Consider the following 14,722-nt stretch of genomic DNA (forward strand, 5'->3'; position numbering starts at 1 on the left):
ACTAAATTAAAATGATAAACACACATTTAGGTACTTTTTTTCTTCAAACTTACAGAATAGAGAAAAATGAGCCTAAAAATGCAAATAAAGGGGCCCTGGAAGGTGATTTGATGTCAGAGTACTTGTCTTGCTTGCTTATGGTACTGGATTTGATCTCTTTCTCTCTCTCACACACACACATATATGCATACACACAATTAAGAAAAGATGTATGTGTTCATTTGAATGTGTTTCCCAGCTTATAGTTTAGAACCATAATGAAATACATGCATAGGGGAGTTGGCGGTAGCATAGTGGGTTAAGAACGGGTGGCACAAAGCACAAGGACCAGCATAAGGATCCCTGTTCGAGCCCCCAGGTCCCCACCTGCAGGGGAGTCATTTCACAGGCAGTGAAGCCCATCTATTGGTGTCTATCTTTCTCTCCCCCTCTCTATCTTCCCCTCCTCTCTCCATTTCTCTCTATCCTATCTAACAACAATGACATCAATAACAACAACAATCATAACTACAACAATAAAAAAGGGCAACAAAAGAGAAAATAAATAAATATTTTTAAAAATCTTTAAAAAAAGGAATATATGCATAATTAAACACACACACACAACGTTATTGTTAATGGCATTCTGTCTATCTTGTTTTTCAGAGCACAAGAAGTGAGCTGATTTCCAGTACCTCTTGCCTTCCTATTGAATACAAAAGTGTGTGAAGACTATTCAAATATGTCAGAGACATCCTCCCATGACTCCTTCTATGATTCCCTGTCAGACATGCAGGATGACAGCAAGACTACTGACTTCTTCCCTCAGCTATCTGCTTTCCTCAGCCAGGAAGAGATAGACAAGAGTCTTTACTTGGCTCGAAGGGCTATAGTCAACTCTGATACAGAAGATTTTGACTCAGAAAAGGAGATCTCTCAGATTTTTAATACCTCTTCTGGCAGCCTTTGTGAAACCCCTTCCCATAAGGAGGCTAAATTGGGTGAGACACCCTCCCCAGGGAGACCTCAGTGTAACAGGTCAACACCTGTGCAGACTCTGCCAGAAGAACAAACAGAAAGCATCTCTTCAACTGTTTCCAAGAAGAGACCTGCTATATCACCTTTGCTTGCCAGGCCCAGCTATATCCGGAGTCTCCGAAAAGCTGAAAACCATGGAGCAAAAACTCCCAGCACAAGTGTGAAACCCAAACCTGTGAGTCCAGGTAAGGCTGGCCCCCAGAGCCAGCTGTGTGACAAGGCAGCTAATTTCATCGAGGAACTCACATCTATATTCAGAGAAGCAGCAAAACCAAGAAATAGAAGCCCAAATGGCGAGTCTTCGTCTCCAGACAGTGGGTACTTGTCTCCTAAAAATCAGCCGTCTGCCCTAATGAGTGCCTCAGCCAGTCAGAGCCCCACTGAAGACCAACAGGAGATGGAAACAGAGGGCAAGTCAGCAGAGGCCAGAGACTGCCACCATGCTGACCAGGATGTAGCAGTGCCCTTCCATAGTATTTCCCACCCCCAGATCCAGGGTGCACTTCACTTGCCAGCAGCTCCTCGATTCATCCAGAAGCTTAGAAGTCAAGAAGTGGAGGAAGGAAGTCGAGTTTATTTGGAGTGTAGAGTAACTGGAAACCCAGCTCCTCGAGTCAGGTAAGACATGTTTTATTATGAATATCAAATGGCCTGAGTTGACTTATAGTTTGACTTAAATGTGGGATAAAAGGAAATTTGCTTTTCATTTTAATTTCCTTTTAAATTTGCTTTAAAAGGAAAGTTGGCCTTTTGGAGCCTGTCATAGTTTTGTTTGTTTGTTTGTTTGTTGTGTTTTTTTCATGTGCCTATAAAGGCAACAGCATCACAGACTAGTAAATCCGAGTTGAATCATTGTTCCTGACAAGATATAGCTGTTGTCATAAACCAGATGCTACTGGCTAAGAAAGAGGAAAGGGAAAGGACAGGACAGGCATTGAGCAGCACAGATTGTTTTCAAGGAGTCTGGAATCACTGTCTGGGAGATTTAAATTGTGCAGCTGACTATTCCAAGTACCACGAAAGGTATTGGTCTGCATTGAATATAAATTACTGAAGGTGGTTGAAAGTGTGACAAAACTAGAAGCTGCCTGGCAGTGCAGAGATGAAAAGCCTAGGTGTACAGCAGGGATGAACCACAGGATTAGCCCTGATTGTAGTCTTGGGTTAAATTGACACATATTCACTTAAGGCAACATTTTCAATTGATGTAACCAAGAAAGGCACAACATTGCCAACAAGACTGAGGAACCAGAGTGGAGTGCTCTAGCCACCAGAGTGCATACAGCAAAAAGGAATGATAATAGCAGTTAGGTAAGTGAGTGTATGGTTGTTTGTAGCCAGTAAGTGCATTTGATAAAGACTTCTTTCTTAATTGCATAATTTAAACCTCCTGTGCAAAAAGATTAAGCAGGATGACCCTGGAGTCAGACTGCAGAGTATCCAAGAATGGCTTCATATTTAACTAACTGTATCATTTAGGCAAGTTACTTTGTGACTCAGTTGTGAAATGGGAGTTATAATAATAGCTACTTCATTTTACTTTGTAATGACTAAATAGAATCACATGGAAAAACTAACTTAGGGGTCTTGCACCTAATATCTGCTACCCTAGTATTATCTATTGCTATCATTTCCCATTTCTTATGTCACATTGAAAAACAACACTTCAAATTATGATATTACTAGAAAAAAAAATCAATCATTCATGTACTTTGAAAGTTTCACTTTGTTAATAAACAAAATTTTGCCTGAATTATATAAATATATGTAAATATATCCCCAAATTATGAAATTTGAAAATTTTCAAAAATTTTTCAAAAATTATAAAAATTATAACCTGGTATTTCCTTATTAACAGCATTTACAAATCATAAATTTTACCTCACCCTACATTCATTAATACATTATTTGTTGTATTTGGTTTCTTAGTTTGATAAGTAAATACTTATAAAAATGAAGTAATCTTTAACATCACTGAAAAGTTGTATAATTAGAGATGGGAATTTTACTTTTCTAACAGATTTGTGTAGTTGTTTCACCTTGAGTCAGTTTTAATAGCAATTTATACTACATTTCTTCTAGAAATTGACAGCAGAGGGCAGTAAAAAACTTCCTAATGATCCACTTATTATCTTAAATTATGCATATATATGTCTTCTTCATAAATTGTTTTGTTTTTCTATAGTAGAAAAGAACTTGTGTATTCTTTTTAGATTCTGTTCAGATTTTGTAACCCCCAGTTAGTCTTGGGAATAAGAATTCTTCATTTAAAAATTTACGTGTCACTCAAAACAGGTTTACACACTACATATATTCCACTGACATTTACCTCTGCAATATACCCATCCCAAATGTACTAGCATGATAAAGAGTTGTACCATACTCTTTCAGAAATGTCAAAAACCAATTTATTTTCATATCGTAGGTTAATTCAGATAATCATAATGACTGTATTAAAGTTAACTACCTGGTAATTTGAGTAACGGCAAACTCATGCTTCAGTCTCTGTTCATTTTACATAGGGAGAAGGCATTTATTTAGTCAAAATCTGTAGAATTGTTAAATTAGTTTACTCTTGTCAACTTCTAGTCTACAAAAGTCTATGACTAATGCTCATTAGTTATTACAAGTTGTGGTTTTCGTGAGTAAATAAGTCTTTAACAAACATTCTCCATTATTTAAAGCTAGCTGGTCAATTTTATATCTTCTTGAGTTTGCTGGGTTTCTTTGGTTTTTGGTTTTGGTTTTTTTCATTGTGTGTGTGTGTGTGTGTGTGTGTGTGGTGTGTGTGTGTGTGTGTGTGTGTGATTTGTTAAGAGGAAGAGTGTAAATCTGTACTAGTTTCTCTTTATTTTTGTTGCAAATATCTTGGCCTTCTCTGCTATGCATTTGTTTATTTGTTTGCTTTGCCTCCAGGGCTAGCACCAGGGCTCTGCTCAAATGTAGTCACTGTGAATCCACTGTTCCTGGCAGCCATTTTATTATTATTATTATTATTATTATTATATACGACAAAGAGAAATTAAGAGGGGGAAGGGACAATAGAAAGCTCCAGAAGTATTAATTTGTAGAACTTAGGTCTTTACAATTATTCTAGGTATGAACTTTGTAAACACCAAGTCAGCCTTGATGCTTCTTTATCTCATATTTCACATACAATTCAACTGTCTCCACTTTTTTTTATTAGTGATTTAATAATGATTGTAGGATAAGAGGGGTACAATTCCATACAATTCGCACCACCAGAGTTCCATATCCCATCCCCTCCATTGGAAGCTTCCCTATTCTTTATCATTCCAGGAGTATGGACCAAAGATCTTTATGGGGTGCAGAAGGTGGAAAGTCTGGCTTCTGTAGTTGCTTCTCCACTGGACATGGGCGCTGACAGGTTGATTCATATCCGCAGACTGTCTCTACATTTAATAAACCTCAAATCTTGCCATCTGCACTACTTTCCACTATTGAGGCACTGGTCTGAATTACCATCATCTTTTTCTTGAATATTTGTATTTCCTTACCTGCCTGTCTCTTTGTTTCCATTCTGATGCATCACAGTCTGTGCAGCTCCTGGCATGGTTCTTTTAATGAAATTGTCACGACAATATAGCACAGAGTTATCCAATACCTTCTTTTCTAAATCAAAATAAAACTCATAGTCTTTTTTAAATAGTGGTTTAATAATGATTGACAAGATTGTAAGATAACAATGTTATAATTCTAAACAGTTCTCACCACCAGAGTTGCATTTCTCATCTCTTCCATTGGAAACTTCCCTATTCTTTAAATCTCTGGGAGTATGGACCAGAATTCTTTTTGAGGTGCAAAAGGTGAGAGTTCTGATTTTTGTAATTGCTTCTCTAGAGGACATGGACATTGACAGGTCAATCCATGCAACCAAACCAAGCTAAAACTCATGTTAATAAGACTCCATCTTTCTTCTCTTATCCCATGCTCACCCCTGTTAAGTAATGTCTAGTCCCAATTATGGCCTTGCTGTACTTCCAGTATAGAAAGTACATTCCTACATCAGCATCTGCACCCTTGCTCTTTCCTCTATATCTTACCCAAGAAGAATACAAGATTGCACTTGTCATCTATTTCATATTATTCCTTAAACAACACTTTCAGTGGGCCAGCAAAGTAGCTCACCTGGCAAGATCCCTGCCTACTAAGAATGTGACCCAGGCTCAAGGCCCTGGGACACTATATAAGAATATTAATCTTAGAAGTTGTTTTAGTGCTGTGATATCTCTCTTCCTCTCTTTCCTTCTCCCTCTATCTCACCATCTTTTTTTGTTTTTGTTTTATTTATTTATTATTGGATAGAGACAGAAATTGAGAGGGAAGGGGGAGATAGGGAGAGAGAGAAACCTGCAGCCCTATTTCACCACTCATGAAGCTTTTCCCCTGCAGGTGGGGACCAGGGGCTTGAACCTGGGTCTTTGTGCACTGTGATGTGAGCACTTAACCAGGTGCTCCACCACCTGGCCCCCAACCATCTTCTTTTTTAAATGCTATTTATTTTATTGTAATGATAGCTATAGAAAGAAAGAAACAGAGAGAAAGACCAGAACACTACTCATCTCTGGCTTATGGTGGAGATGGGGACAGAACATGAGAACTTGGAGCCTTAGGTATGAGAGTCTTTTGCATAACCATTATGCTACCTCCCTAGCCCTCTCATCTTCTATTTGGAAAAAAAAAAAAAATGAAATCAAAGCAGTGAAGCCCTGGAAACAACCATAAAAATTTAAAATCACCTTCAAAGTGTGATGCCTGCTATAACTACCCAATATAAAATAATGTCTTACCCACCTACCTCATTTATTATACTTTCTTATTTTTCTCCATAGAACTTGTTGGATAGACTCTACTTTTCACTTGTTTTTCCTGTCTGTATTCCTCACTAGAATATAAAACTCTTGATCAAATGAACTTTCATCTTATGTATTTGCTGTTGTGTCTCATTCACCAATAATAGCAACTGACAATTGCTACATTATTTTGAAACACTAGAAAGAACTCAAACATTAAAAATGGATATGTCTTTGAGACAAGAATCAGGCTTCCTCTGCTCCACAAAGTTCTTCCCACTACTTTCTACACATCTAATGGTTCATGCCTGATCCTTAGAATTTGTAGGCTGCTGTCTTCTTCTAGCATTTGCCCTTCTTCCGTAGCCAGTCAACAGCGTCAGGTTGAGCCTGGCTGCTGTGAGAATCTGGATCTTTGATTATTATTGTTGTTGTCTTTTTTTTCCTAGGTGTGTTCTTTTGGTCATTGTTACTCTTTGGCCACACCCCTAGAACTCTCCATTTTTAATCTCTTAAAATATTCTTGTTTAGGGAGTCTGGGTGGTAGCACAGCAGGTTAAGCACAGGTGGCACAGAGCTCAAGGACCAGCATAAGGATCTCAGTTCGAGTCCCTGCTCCCGAATGCAGGGGAGTCATTTCACAAGTGGTGAAGCAGGTCTGCAGGTGTCTATTTTTCTCTCCCCCTCTGTCTCCCCTCCTCAATTTCTCTCTGTCCTATCCAACAGTGATGACATCAGTAACAATAACAACTACAACAATAAATCAAGGGCAGCAAAATGGAATAAATAATTAAAAAAAAATTCTTGTTTCAATGTCATAGTGTATTTTCTTTCTCCACCTCCTCCTCCTCTTCTTGCTTCTGCTTCTTCTTTTCTTTCATTACTGGGACTTCAACACTCCAGGCCAGCCCTTCAGGTGAAAAAACAAGGACTAAGACATAGATAGAGAAACAGAGAGAAAGACATCAGACCACAGAAGCTTCTCTCAGTATGATACAGACCATGCTTGAATCAGTGCTATGCTCATGACAAAGAAAGTGCATTATCCAAATGACCTATCTTATTGGTCAAAGGTATTTTGTTTTGTTTTGTTCCAGAACACTGTTCACCTCTGGCTTTTTGGTAATGCAGAAGACTGAACATGGAACTTTGGAGTCCTATGCATAAAAGTCTTTCTGAATAATACTCTATGTGTTCATCCTTGTGTCAAAAATCTGTTATGGTGTATATTGTACATACTTCTTATTCTTAAGAAAAAAAAAAACACTCAAACATACACATATTGTATTTTTTTAGAACCAGTGAGAGTCTTGAGATTCCCTCACCAACCCAATAACTGCCCTCCTGTCATCATAGCTTGGAGATAGGAGCAACCAAAGTGGGAGATAATTGGTAAGAAAGCAACATTACTCAGTATGTAGTGATTCCTTTCAAAGTCTACTGCTCCCTCCTACAACTAATTATCTCTTCATCCTCTCTTTCAAAACCTCAAAGCTATAAAGGTCATCTTGGTGTATATTACTGTGAAAATGGAAAGTCTGCCAAAAAATAAATCTCTTTGACCACTGTTTTCTTGCTGCTTCTAATATTGTTTAGTAACTTCCCTGTGTTTGCTCCATAGTTCCTTGTTAAATATTTGCTAAGGGCAATTGAAAGTGGTTCTCCAGCTTTAGCCACTCCCTGTTTTTGTATTTCAATAATTTCAGCAGGAAGAAAACTTTAAAAATAATTTGAGTAACAAATGCAGGCTTTTCCCCCACTTAGATTAAATTGGCTTTGATTTTGTATTTTCTTCCTACTAAGTATTAAACCATACAGCAGTGCTCTCAAAAGGAAAAGTATGTGCTTTCTGGATGTTTAATTCACTATAATGCAAACTATTGAGAAATGGTTGTTTGGAAAGAATTTGACTCTGAAGCTTCAATACTTTCCCAGTCAAAACTGCTCTAAGTCTCAGATCTTTTTGGTGTGTTTGCTTTAAGTACTTCATGACATGTTCCTTCATTTGCCTTGAAGCAATACTAAAGCATGGATCACTGGATCTGTTTAGATATAACCATAGCAATTCAAGAATTCCATTTCAACATCACATTTTTTGACAGATAGGAGTTACTTTATAAGTATAACTGTGGAAAATATCATTATGAGTCTGAAACTAGATGCAGTTTACTGTACTGAAGAAGATGCAAAATTTTTCTACCATTTGGTGTGTTCAAATGATGTGAATCAATAGAAAAGTCACTTTTTAAATTTAATTTTAACTATTTTTTGAGTCAAGAAATAGTGTTGTATTCCTTATTTGATGGAATAGAAGTAAGCATCTCATTACCTGAGCACCATAGAAAATTCAGTCAAAAGCCTTAGTATCAGGAAAGTGAGTAATTACAAGTGGGAACTCATTCTGTTTTCCGAGTTTTAAGTTTTAACACTGAAGTCTGGCTCTGTATAACAGCAAATGATAAATTAACCCACAGAAGCAGGCATTCAGTCATTGATTATATTTCCATATGTAAGTCAGAAAACTTAACTACCATAGGAAATAAAATTTTCTTTTCCTAAAGTAATAGCTTTTAGCTTCAGTTGCTGGAATTGAGGAAGTATTTTCTAATGGGAAATAAATTCAATAAGAAGTCAGGGGAAAAGGAGTTTTAAGTAATGAAGGAAAACCTTCCAAAAAATACAAAAGGAAGGGGGCATGGCCAAGGAATAACACCTACAAAAAGACCTCTCCCAGGGAAGAAAAAAAAAAAAAACAGGTAAAAGAGTAAAAAAAAAAAAAAGAAAAAGAAAAAGAACACCTGGAACCTCACATCACCACCTACAAAGTTTAAGGGTCAGGTGCTGAAGCCTCAGCCATGGAAAATAAGCAGAGCCTTATTGAAATGCCCACCACCCACTTCGGCTTACCTGAACCAACTTGAGTTACAAGGAAGAGTGACTCTCCTTGCTGCTCCATCCCCACACAACACACACACCACCACATATAAACAGTACAACTACAGCACCACCTGCAGGTTGAACAGCAGAAATCACATCCAACTGAAAGACGGAAATGTAAGAACAAGGAAGAGAAATTGCAGGCTTCAAGAGAAAGGAAGAAGTTGACATACAGAGTCAAAGACATCAGTCTCTCACTAGACTTCTCAACACAAATCCAAGAAGGAAGAAGGGAATACAATGACATTTTTACAGTAATTATGAGATAGGAATTATACTCTCTCCTACCAAGCTATCCTTCAAGTATGAAGGAGAAATAAAAAAGCTACCCAAACATACAGAAACTGAAGGAAGCCACCAACAACAACCCGGTCTTGCAAAAATTACTGAAAGAGTCCTATTGGGAAATAAATAAAGGAATTTCAACTCCAAATGAGATAATCTGTGGGAGAAAAGAAGTTGGAACTCAAACAATAGCAAAAAAGGAGCAAATATATGGGTAAAGAGAGAGTAGAAAGGACACAGTGATATGAGCGATATTTATGAGCCAAGGTCAACTATCAAAGACCTAAACATCAGAACAGAAACTCTAAAAGTCTCACCTTTTTGGCCTCACCCTTACTGAAAGCAGAAGGAAAATTGTTGAGTGGGATAGGTCAGGAAAAGAGGGATGAATACTATATTACTCCACATATGGGTGGAACTTGAGAGTTAGGATTGGGGAAACATGAGATGAAATTTGAACTGGGGGTGGTATACTGCAGCAAAGTAAGGGACTCTGGGGATGGAATGGAATATAGGGTTTGGGGAGAGCAGGGGTTTGGGTTGCTTGATGTAGGGGTATATGTGTATGTAGCAGACACCTGTTACATAGAACTAGGAAACCATACACATGTATAGATGAATGTGTTGTAATTCATTAACCTCCTCCCAATTAAAAAAAGAAAAAAGATCAAGAGTAGGTGCTGGGAAATTGTGCAGTTGCAGTTACATCTGCCATGTTGTCCCCTCAGGCTACTGCTAGTTCCTGCGAGAGTTGGGACATTCTCTGAGCGCCTGTTTCACCATGTTGTGCCCTCAAGGCATTGTCAATTCCCCGCAATAGTTGCAGTGCTTTGGTTACTCCTCCCCCTTCCCATTCTCAGGAGAGTTATTATCCTGGAGTGCTGTGGTTACTCCTCCCCTTCCCATTCTCCTGAGAGCTACTCCCATAAAAGCCCTTCTTCTTCTGCACCTCTCTCTCTTGCCGGACCTTCACTTCTGTGTTTAGACGCAGGGAAGGTTACTGTGTGAGGTGGCCATTTTTGCTACCTCCGTGTGGCCCAAGCTGTTTCTCTCTCACCCAACTCTGAGGTGCCAGCGCAAATAAAGATTTGTGTTCCCTCTTCGCTCCGGATCTCCTCTCTCTCTCTTCTCCGCAGCGCAGTTCGACAAGTAGGAAACGAAAGGGAGAATAGAATAGGGAAGAGATAAAAAAATAAAAAAAGAATAGGGAAGAGATGTGGGGACAGAAAGGGAATGGAACATAAGAAGTGAGAGGAAAGTAGAAAGGGCTGAAATTATGGATGAAGGAGGGGAGGGGGAATTCATATTTAAAGATGATAGTGCATTCTTCCTTTAAAACCCAGAGAAATCATTTGTGCCATCATAGAAGGCATCACAAACCATCTGGATTGACTGAGCATGTTCCCATTGTACATATGCATAAAAAGGCAATAGGTAGACAGTTGATGGTGATATGGAGAAGAAAAAATGCTTTTTTATTTTTGTTTTTAGCCACTATATAGAGATTAACAATTTTCCACTTCATTGTATGAATTTAGTTATGAGAAAGGGCTCGATATGTACCAGTAACTATTATAAAAGAATAATGCTCGGAGGATATTATTCACAAATAAGATAATTTCGTTAACAGTAAGGTCTTAACAAGACATTGTTACTCCTGGCTAGCACGTTTGCCATAGTGTGTGTGTGTGTGTGTGTGTGTGTGTGTGTGTGTGTGTGTGTGTGTGTGTGTGTGTGTATGTGTGTCTTATGACACTTGGTTATATGACTAGCTCCTAATACTTTTTTTGTGTGCTCTGGGGCCTCACTCATGTGCAAGTCCACTGCTCCTGGACATCTTTTCATTCTTTTTACTTCAGACACATACACACAGAGATACAGACACAGAGAAAGAGAGAGACCCCACATAGCTGTGCCATGTGGCACTGGGCTGGAAACTAAGGTTGCATGCATGGTAAGGTACACACTCCATTGGCTTAGTAATGTTAATGGTCAACATTTCTTGATTAGTTAGCATGTGCCAGACAATTTTCTAAAGACTTTGCATATATAAACTTTTTTCCCATATATAAACTTTTATAAGGTGGAGATTCACTTTTTTCTTGGATTTTATTATTATTATTATTATTAACATTTTTCCTTTATTGGGGGATTTTTTTACAGTCAACAGTAAATACAATAGTTTGTACATGCATAATATTTCTCAGTTTTCCAAATGACAATACAACCCCCACTAGGTCCTCTGTCATCCTTTTCTAGGACCTGTACTCTCTGGATTCTAAGATAGATCTTGTCACATTTTAACATCATTAGTGTCAGAATGTCTATCACAATAGAGCATTTTAACATCACTGTCAGATGTCATAATGTGACTGCTATTTCCTGTGGACCTATAAATTTGGTATTTATTTCCTCACTTTAGCTGAATTCTTTGCTTTGTTGGTACTACATGCTACCTCTGTTACATTTCTTCATGGTTTATGAAATAATGTCTTAATAGTACATGACTTATTAGAATCAGTGAACTACAATATTAGATCTCCAGTTTTTTTTAAACAATGAACTAAAAGATGATAGTTTAGGAAAATTGTCTCAATTTGCATTTTTATTATGTCACCACACTGCTGAGCAAAACACAATGAAATGTACAGCCCTTCTTGTAGAGCAGGACCCCCAGAATTAAAGTGAGCCCCAGATTAACATCAGAATTACCCAACACAAAAATCTTTCTTCCTCTAAAAATGAAATGCCTGTAAAATGGCTTCATTCCACTCCCCCAATGTTAAGATAACTTTGAAAAGAAAAAAAAAAAAAAAAAGCCCTGATCAATGACTTACTAATCCTCATGAAAAAAAAATCTACTATGTTCACATTTAACCCCCTTTACAGTGTTAGGACAAGTGAGAAGCGCTTTTTTGTAGGGATAACTTCAGTTGATGCATCCAGGGCATGGGTTGTAAATTCCACTGTCAATGCTATTGAGCTAGGTCTCCCTTTGTCTTAATAAACAGAGCTTAGTAGAAAATCATCTGTAGCCAGTATGGTAGTATTTAATTTTTATGTTTAGAGGCCAGCATTATAGTTAAGAAAATGCTAATATGTGGTATCCAGAATTCTAATACATGCAGTCATTCTGTGCTCTAAGAATAAGGACAAATCATCACTTGAGCACACGTCCCAAAAGCACCAACAGTGTTTTAAATTTCACTGGTATCTGATGGAACTTTCCTATAAAAATCCATTGTAAAATGCATTATTACAATATAATTATTTTACAGAATACATAATATTCACTTGAAATGATCAGCTATTAAGAAGTGAGTATTAAAATAAAGATGTCCTATTTGTTAAAATGAAGATGTCATATATATATAAAGAATTAAAATAAAGATGTCATATTTACTTTTGATCACTCTATAGAATTAATTTAATTGTAGCATTAAAGTCAATGCAAACATCAAATATGGCAAATATGTACTGTCCTAGTGAAAAATCTGTAAGGAGTAATTCAGAGAAGTGAAAAGAGATGCATGAGGAAGAGTTGTATGTATAATGAGGAATTCTCTAGTATAAATAGCATCTTACATCAGATTTTGGTCAGTTGCATTTACTGGATTCATGTGCTACTCAACTGAAAATACTCAACTTTAAAACAATTGTCTTGATCAATTCATTTCTGTCGTAAATCCTGATACTTGAGGGGGAAAATATTATTGAAGAGGAGTGAAGCATATGTTTTTTTTTATTTTTTTTAGTAATTTAGTAGTTAGTAATGTCTTACAAGATTACAAGTATGTAGTTGCATACCATGCTCAGTAACACAGTCCTGTGCCCTCCCCCCACCCCTAGCTCTCCTCCCCTATAGTAATTAAAAACAAAGATTTCTACCAGCTTTGGCTGAGTTTTAACGAATGGGAGGTTTATTATATCACGGGTTAACTAGGTACATAAAAATCATGGCAGAAAAACAGGCAAAAGGGGAAAGGATGGTTAACCGTGAGGGGGGGAGAGTTATGAATCCTTAAGCTAGTTACCAGTGTTCAGTTACATATGTTCAGGTCCCTGGGAAAGTGGTGTGGCAGGTCCCAGGGAGAAGGCAAGCAGGCAAGGGCATCAGGAACAGAGAGAAGAATGGGAGAAGAGCCAAGAAAAGGGGCAAGCAGGAAAAAGAGGCCGATTTCTGATAGACACTCATTTAAATAACTTCCTATATACCCACAATCCCTTGTGAGTTTGTTTATAACTGCCATTTGCTCTTGACTTGATGTCAGGCTGACGTCAGCCATATGCTTCTTCTTCTTCTAGCGTTTGCCCTTCTTCCGTAGCCAGTCAACAGCGTCAGGTTGAGCCTGATGTCTGCTTGTTGCTGGCTTTGAAAGTGACTGGGATCCATGTGGATTCAGTCAGCTAGGAAGGATCGTCAGTTTCCCCAATAAATGGGTACTCACGGGATGCACCACGAGAAGGTCGATCCAATGCATCCCAAGCCATATGCTAATTATGTTCATGTCTCATAATCTATTTTTCTCACCCTGAACTGTATTACCAGTATTCCCCAAAGATAACCACCATAGTTTTAGCAATGTGTTAATGATAGTTCAGCTGCCTTGTTTAAAAAAAAAAAAAAAAGTTCATGTGTTTCAATTCTTTGTATTTCATATATAAGCAAAGCAATCCCATAATTGTCTTTCAGAAAAATGCAGGTCATTTGGTAATAGATATAAAGAATAGCAGTAAGAGTCCTTGAACACACACAAAAATTAAGGATAAAACTCCTTGACTGGGAGTTGGGCGGTAGCACAGGGGTTAAGCGCAGGTGGCGCGAAGCACAAGTAACCGGCTTAAGGATTCTGGTTCAAGCCCCCAGCTCCCCACCCGCAGGGGAATCGCTTCACAGGCGGTGAAGCAGGTCTGCAGGTGTCTGTCTTTCTCTCCCCCTCTGTCTTCCCCTCCCCTCTCCATTTCTCTATGTTCTGTCCAAAAAAAAAAAAAAAAAAAAACGAAGACATCAATAACAACAAGGGCAACAAAAAGGGAAAATTAATAAATAAATATTAAAAAAAAAAGCTCCTTGACTTCGCTTCTTCCCCTATCCCCTAAGTTGTTTGGGTTTTTTGTTTGTTTGTTTGTTTGTTTAATGCAAAGCCAGGTATTGGCAAGTAGAACCATCATTATGCAAAAGACTTTCATGTCTGACATTCCAGGGTTTCAGATTCAATCCCAGTCATTGCCATAACCCAAAGCTGAAAAGCACTCCAAGGAAAAAAGAAAAGATAAAATAATAATTAGAAGAAAAGATAATAGAAAAGAAACAAGGGGAGGGAAAGCATAGTGGATGAACTCAAGGTTTCTTGGATACAAAAGAGCACTAAGCTATCTCATGGTCCCAATTTTTTTTTCTTTTTTTTTTTTTTTAAGTCAGTAAGATGGGGAGAGAGAGGGAAGGAACAATAGAGATTCCACATCACTGCTCCATTAACCACGAAGCTCCCCTGATGCCTTCCATGATGTTCTTTTGTAGTGTCAAAACTCAGACTCAGGCTTACATATGGTAAAGAAAATTCATTACCTAATAAGTCATTCCCACCTTCCAATCCCCTCAGGTCATTCTTATAATAGTTTGTCCCTAGAAAACCATCTCATTTAAATGTAAATAAACAAAACACTCA

The 14,722-nt window shown here is 37.8% G+C and overlaps 1 protein-coding gene across 3 annotated transcripts in view; it reads left to right on the forward strand.

Moving 5' to 3' along the window:
* Positions 1 to 14,722, forward strand: part of PALLD (palladin, cytoskeletal associated protein) — an 811,300-nt gene that overhangs the window by 27,875 nt on the left and 768,703 nt on the right. For all 3 annotated transcript variants that reach the window (XM_060184240.1, XM_060184229.1, XM_060184234.1), the window contains exon 2: positions 646 to 1,635. In XM_060184240.1, the coding sequence (XP_060040223.1) occupies positions 722 to 1,635 (914 nt within the window). In that variant the 5' untranslated portion in view covers positions 646 to 721. The remainder of the gene's footprint in view (positions 1 to 645; positions 1,636 to 14,722) is intronic.

Source organism: Erinaceus europaeus, chromosome 2 (genome assembly GCF_950295315.1).
Source record: "Erinaceus europaeus chromosome 2, mEriEur2.1, whole genome shotgun sequence".
Classification (NCBI taxonomy): Eukaryota; Metazoa; Chordata; class Mammalia; order Eulipotyphla; family Erinaceidae; genus Erinaceus; species Erinaceus europaeus.